The 7091-nt window shown below is 42.0% G+C and overlaps 1 protein-coding gene across 1 annotated transcript; it reads left to right on the top strand.

Annotated features, from left to right (window-relative positions):
- The first annotated feature begins 276 nt into the window (after window positions 1–276).
- LOC140852582 (uncharacterized) lies at window positions 277–5819 on the top strand. The gene is made up of 5 exons (XM_073245983.1): window positions 277–519; window positions 2445–3224; window positions 4448–4636; window positions 4752–4877; window positions 5611–5819. The coding sequence occupies exons 1-5, from the start codon at window positions 475–477 to the stop codon at window positions 5716–5718; spliced, it is 1248 nt and encodes a 415-aa protein (XP_073102084.1). The 5' UTR covers window positions 277–474; the 3' UTR covers window positions 5719–5819.
- Window positions 5820–7091: the final 1272 nt, after the last annotated feature.

Genomic DNA, 7091 nt, shown 5'->3' with positions numbered 1-7091 from the left:
GATGCTTCCAGGCCACCGTTGGACCCGCGGGCCGGCCCCAGGGAGGGACTCGCGGTCCCCCGTTAACCTCGGGCCCTAACCGCTGACGGCGCTCACCGTACGAAAAACGGCCGTTATTTGTCCTCCCCGTCCACTTATAGTCTTCCGATCTTCTAGCCTCCCAACTCGCCATATTTAGTAACCCCACCCGCGTCCCACTTCTCCATCCTCGGGCTCGTCCATCTCTCTCTCTCTCCACATATCATCCTATATATATTGGAAGGGGCCGGTCTCTGGTTTGGCTTAGGAATTTTTTGTATTCCATCTTTCTTTCCTTTTTTTCCCCCATTTTTTGGATTTGGAAGGATAGATGGTTTTATGTTAGGAGCAGGAGAAGAAAAAGGAAGGAGACATTTGCATTGAGCTGGGGTTTCTGTTTTTATTTTTTTTGTTATTATTATTATTTAGAAGACAAACAGAGCTCGTGAAGGAGAGATGTTGCAGGACCTGATCCATCCTCCCTCGGAGCCGCTCTCCATTGTAAGTCTCTCATCCATATTGCTCCTAGTTTAGATTTTTTTTTTTTTTTTAATTGTTGAAAGTTCTTTAAAGGTTTGCATGTATATTATCATCTGCACATATACCTTTTAATTTCCTTTTGTCGCAGATTGTCCTACAAAATCTTAATGCTGTCTTGTTTTATTTTCCTCAAAGTTCTGCATGAAACTGCTGTTCCCATGTTTCAAAACAAAACCCGTTTGGAGGAAAAAGGAATTCTATTTATTCATTAAAGCCAAGCAAATAAATAAGCTACATTTTTTTTAAATTTAAATATTACTTTGTTGGAAATATAAAAGCATTTTTGGAGTTTTAGAAAAGAATAACTGATTTCATGAGAGTACATGTGCCGCTTATTCTCAAAGTGTCCTCCTTTTCCTTTCTAATTTAGATTAATTTATCTCTCCAGCTTTTGGTGTTTGTTGTGTTCAAACAATTAAAATGATATGTTTAATTCCTATTTGTAGCTGAGTTTGCAAATTCTATATCCAAACCATCTCCCTATCTTTCACGTATGATCTCCATTTCCTGTGTGTTTTAATCTCGAATAGAATGCTAGATAAGAGAAGTCTTTTCTTTACATTGTCTCCCCCCTTCTTGGTTCTTGTTATTCCCAAAATGGCTCATCAATATTTTTCTCTTAGATGTCCTTACGTGCATTTTTTTCCCCACGATGTTCCAACGTGAAAGTACCAGTGCCGCTATAATCTCACCGTCGGTTACCGTAACATAACTTGACGGTGGTCAACATCTTTGATACTCATTGCTCAAGTATTGTTCCGAATCCCTCTCTCTGCGCGTGGTGACCAATAGAAGCTAGATGGTGCACGCTAAAGCGACCAAAGCCATATCCTTCAGACAAGACTAAAACACCACCACCATGTAGAGAATATCTGCACTTTAGCTTTGCTTAGTGCCGCCATAGGATGGGTGGTGCTGTTTGGATTTCTTGCTTTATGACCGCGGTGGTTTGAGATTAACTTCTTTTATCTCTTTTTGGAGATTGTTACCTTTTTTTTTTTTTCCTTATGTTTCATACTCCATAAAGATCTAGATTTAAACAGGTTTCCACATTAGCTATCCTAAAAAAAATTGTTGTGCTCATTATATTATATTTATAAATTTTTTAGGTATCGTCATCTTGAATTTCTAGAGAGCTTAGGACAGCAATTTGTTAACCCAAACCCTTCCTTGATTCCACCCAAATGTGCTCCACTTGCGTGGATCAATGTAGCACAACAAAAGTATGGTCGCACGCGTATTTCACTATTAATTCGTATTTCCATGAACATTTAGTTTCGACTAAGTGTCACCAATGATGCCAAGGGCAACGCATTTTTAAATAACATTGTAGGTCAGGTAGTGAAGGCCCACAAACAATGAAATGAATGAGTTGATTGATTTCGAAACATTTGATATTAGGAACTCAAGTAATAATTATTGCACTATCAATTTGGTCAATTACAAGCCCCTAACTATCGCCGCATCTATCCCTTCAGTTGCATCACCCGACAGAATAATGAACATAGTGTCATCATTGCTGGCTAAGTACCTTTCCGGCCTACATTCCCCTCTTAAGGACAACTAGGTCAATGCATTGACCGTATCCAGACCACGCTGGACACCGCGGGCCTGTCCCTGTCCCACAGAACCGGCAACAGTCATTGCCAACAAAAGAAAGAAACAACGAAAAGGACTCCAAATCAAGACTCCATAATTTAACTACTCACGACCGTATATCGTCTCCTTCGAGTTTACATTTCCGTAAACTTGGGTCCCTTTAAAGTTACTCCTTTTGGGTGCGTCTATGATTTAGTGTTTTCAGAACATTTTTTCGAAATAATTGTTAACGACGCCTCCTTGTATGTATGGAGTGCGATTGGTTACGTCTTCGTTCATGCGCGCAGGAGAGCCCCATGGCGGCACAGATGCTGGACTTCTGCGACGAAGCAGGAAGCGATCTCTTCCTCCCCGATCCCCAACTCCTCCGCTCCTCCGACGACGTCTCCACCTCCTCCGCTGCTCACTCCGTCTCCGTCTCCGTCTCCGACGCCACCCCACCTCTCTGCTGCTACACAGACGCCTCTTTCAGCCCTTCCATCGCCGACGCCTGCTCCCCCTTCCCCTCCATCGACGCCGCCACCCTCTCCGCCCTCCTCGACGCGCCGCAGCCGCCGGACCTCCTCCCCGCGGTCAGTAACCCGTCCCCGACCAACCCCTCCTCGATGTTCCCGATCCCACCGCAGTACGTCGGGGAACAGCACCAGATGGTGGACCCTTTCGACCAGATCGGGCTAACGGATCCGATCCCAATTGGCGGGTACGGCTCCTACTCGCCCGAGTCCATGGTGCCGATCCAGATAGGGGGCCCGTCGGCGCAGCAGCAGGCGCCGGCGTACGAGGAGGAGTGCCTGGCGGCGATGCCGGGCGGGCTCGTGGGGTTGGAGGCGGCGGTGCAGTCGCCGTCGTGCGCGTTTCTGGAAGGGGGTGGTATCGGGGCGTTTTACCATCAGGGGGGGATGGTGGGAGGAGAAGGGCATCAGGGCTTCTTTAATGCGGGGATGATGATGGTGGGATCCAGGGGGGAGGTGGTGGAGTACCAGCCACTGGTGGAGGGGGTGGGAAACGTGGGGATCTACGGCCCGGATTCCCTGCAGCCAGTCTACAGCTCCAGCGACCTGCAGCAGGTGGCAACCTCAAACTCCAAACTAGAACGTCTCCGCTTTTATATTTTCATTTTTTCTTCTTTTGCTAATTAATATTTCCATTTATGAACAATTTGCTCGATTAAAAATCAAGTCAAGCTTCAGCGATGACGCCGCTGGGAAATAGACTAGGACTATGGTCATCTTGTCAAACAAATAAAAATTTGCTTAGATGCAGCTGGAGAATTAGCTTACTCAAAATGGCCGATGAGCCAAGTCCGAAGACTCGGAACACAAGTTTTGAGTTTGGTTTTCCTACAATTGAGCTTGGTCATCCTTTTGAATGACTAATCTAATGGCACGGAGGTCCACTTAGATTGACTTTGTTCAGCATTAATTTCAGCCTACTTAACCAAGACAATAGCATCTACAGCCTACCTATGGATTAATTAGTGCACAAAAGGGTCGGGGCCTGTCATTCATAGCTAAAACCTAACTTGATTGTAGGCCTACCGGTATAAGATATGGACCCATACCAGACTCATTGACTCCATCTACAGATCCGCTCTGTTTAGGCCTTGTCTGAATTCTAGAAGTTAGATCTCGATATTCAAACACCCTTTTAGACTGGTTAGTAGTAGGGAAAACAGTACTATTAAGTTCCAACCTTACCGGATCCAAATCATACCTAAGCTCTTTTAGGTCTTGATTTTGAGGTGACCGATTCCAGCTCTTTCCTACGGAAGTTAATTGTAGGAGGCCAACCAGAAAGAATCTGGTTCAGTCTAGACCTGCTAAAAAACAGTTCCCTCCTTATGGTAATAGTGCGCAGACTTTTGTCATGGATTAGATTGCCTTTGGTTTTATATGCCAAGCCAGACATTTAACTTCAACCCCACCAACCCCACTACCATGTACAACCAGAGTGCTCCAAACAGCGAGAAATGCTGTGACACAAAAAAAACCAGCGAGAAAATGCTCCTCGACACCTGGAATTGTTGACCCATCACTCCTAAAGTGCCAGAGTTTCCCAAGTTCCTCTGGATCATGGAGTTGGGCAGCACACTTTCCTGTTGAATCAAAAATTCTAAAACCTTCATGTGCATCAAAAATTGTGCATCTACAAGGCAGCATGAAGAATCAAACCTCTCAATAGGCCAGCATCACTTTGGAATGGTTGACAGGTTGTGTCAGCCATTCTACAACGAACAAATGAAATTTTTGTCATGGTGCACTGACCATCATCAATTTTGTTCCTTTTTAAGGTGATCGGAGGAAATCAGCATCTGATGGGCGGGTGTGGTGGCGGGCCAACACCATTGCCAGCATCAGATATTGCAGCATTGGATGAGTCCACCTTCAAAGTTGGTCGCCTCTCCGTGGAAGAGAGGAAGGAGAAGATCCATAGGTACATGAAGAAGAGGAATGAAAGAAACTTCAGCAAAAAGATCAAGGTAGACGAGCCTTACGCCTCATGGCTATCTTAGATAACGAGCTTTTAATTTTGAGATTGTTCTTCTTGCATATTACGGCTCACTAATGGTCCAAATTGATTGGAAAAAAATGCAGTATGCTTGTAGGAAAACTCTAGCAGACAGCCGACCTCGTGTCCGAGGGCGATTTGCAAAGAACGATGAGTTTGGAGAGGCAACAAGATCCACCTCAAGTCACCATGAGTTTGATGATGAGGAAGAAGTAAGATTTACCGTTATGTCATTTTTTTTCTATGCATCATGCTGATTGTCCAGAAAACCTCAGCAGTTATTTGCAATGGAAAAATTTGTCCTAAAGAGCAATATATACAATGGAAAAGAAAACTGACGAAATATTTTATTGTCTAGAAAGCATATAAAAGAAATGGTGATTATGAGCAACATAATATACCATAACCTTAACTTATTTCAAAAATTAGTTGATATGATATGAATGAATGTGAACTGATCCATTTTCTGATCTGTCTTCGTTGAATCACCATCAGTGTTAGAACACAGTTGCCAGAAATGGTCCGCCCTGCGCCATTTGATCATTAACAGTTCAAAATATTTAAAAATGACAACTGATATTAATATGAAACATTGAAGGCCTCCAGAATATAACTCTGTTGGGCCCAAAATATTAAAAAAACCATACTAAGAATCCATTGTTACATTTCCAACATCTAAGGTTTAGTCTTGACTCGACAAAAGCATTTAAAACTAACATATTTTCCTTCTTGCTTTAATCCTGTTTTTAACTCCATTTAAAACTTCTACCACCAAGCCGAACTGAGCTACTTGTCAGATCTCAATAAAACCTACATGCTTTGCTACAGCAGGTCTCAATATCTTGGTTAACTTCAATAAGAAAGAAGACAGCTTTCTATTACCCTGGGTTAAGCATAGCTTTCTCTTTTCCTTTCTCCTGACATTATTGCTAGTGCTATTTGCAGGTGGTAGTGAAGGAACAAGAAGATATACACGACTCCTCAGATATACTTGCCCACATCAGTGGCGTGAATTCCTTTAAATACAACTACACTCTGGAGTCGTGGATATGAGTCATATGACCCGACAGATGCTGGAGTTGGTGCAATTGCTATATGTGGCCATTCACCAGCGGGCGTAATCATCATCCCGTTCAAATAAAAAGAATGGCATGGAGATTGTTTTTTCCAGTAGTGTTGTATAACACAATTTGCATGATTGCAGACATAGCAAGAGATTTTCTTCCCATTTTCTTGTTGTCTTGTTTCGATGTGAAAGACCCATATCTGAACATTGTCATACATACTTCACACTAAAAAATAAAGCTGGAAGCTTTACGTCCTAAAGAAAGCCAGACTGATAGTCAAAGAATGACCAAATTATAGAGAAAAAAGTCTGGTATATGAAATGCTAGTTTACATTATATGCTATTGTGTACATATGTAAATATTTCTTCATGTGATAATATATGAGGTCTAAGACACATCCCATTTGCATTTTCTTGATAAAATTGAAGGTGCTATTAAGTTGCAGAAACTGTTGTGAAAGCCACTTCCAGATGGTTTGTTCTTATTGCTAAATCCAATTTTGGAGAAAAAAGGCCAGGGAGGAAAGTGTGTGCAGTAAAGCAATAATCACCAAGATCATCCAAAGCCAAGGAGCCCCTATTCCAATCAAATTATTGAGAGAGTGCTACTTGAAGCATTGAAAAGGAATGATTTAGTGAAGAACCACTTCTAGACTAGATTTATTTGATAGAACAAAATTCATGAAAGATCAAAGCATAGCAATGTGTTACATCAATGGGGTTAAATACCAGCAGATACTGGTTTGCACTTTGCACCTTCTGCTTAATGCCATCCATAACTGCTCCCCAAATTTGTGACAGATATTTGGATGATTTATGACACAACCAATCTTAAAAGTTACATTGATAAATGACTTAATTGTAAGCAATGAAGTTGACCTCTTTGGTTACTCCTATGCAGGGAGGCAATAACACCTATGATTTGCACTATTTTTCACAATAAAATAAAATATGCTTTGTGGAATGTTTCATTGGCTCGTGCAGTGGTTCTGCTCAAGTCATTCCCCTTCTCCTAAATAGAAACCTCCTTGTTATCCACCTAAGATCAAGGGTCTGTTTAGGTTGTATCAGACCATCATTTTATTGCTTGTGTGCACATGGACACGACTGACAGTAACAATAGTACCATCAACAGGAAAAGAAAGTTGTAGAACCAAATCCTTTATTTTGGATCATGTAATCATGAATGATGAAGAATTCTGAAATTCGGTTAAATATATGCCAGCAAATTCAGCAAGTGTTTCACAAATAATATGTAGAGTATGAAAATAAAACGCCAGGAAATGAAAGGTAGATGCAATACCATGGTTACGGGAAGAATACTCGACCTTGTGATAATTTAGCCAGAATAATGAACAT

This window comes from Elaeis guineensis, chromosome 11, assembly GCF_000442705.2.
Source record: "Elaeis guineensis isolate ETL-2024a chromosome 11, EG11, whole genome shotgun sequence".
In the NCBI taxonomy this organism is placed as follows: Eukaryota; Viridiplantae; Streptophyta; class Magnoliopsida; order Arecales; family Arecaceae; genus Elaeis; species Elaeis guineensis.
The sequence above is the reverse complement of the archived record's forward strand: the minus strand, read 5'-3'. Positions and strand labels throughout refer to the sequence as shown.

Excerpts from the sequence above, each read along its gene's own strand:
- LOC140852582 (XM_073245983.1), top strand. The coding sequence starts at position 475 with ATGTTGCAGGACCTGATCCATCCTCCCTCGGAGCCGCTCTCCATT. Across the intron at positions 4,637-4,751 it reads ACTTCAGCAAAAAGATCAAG|TATGCTTGTAGGAAAACTCT; the intron begins GTAGACGAGCCT and ends AAAAAAATGCAG. Across the intron at positions 4,878-5,610 it reads AGTTTGATGATGAGGAAGAA|GTGGTAGTGAAGGAACAAGA; the intron begins GTAAGATTTACC and ends TGCTATTTGCAG.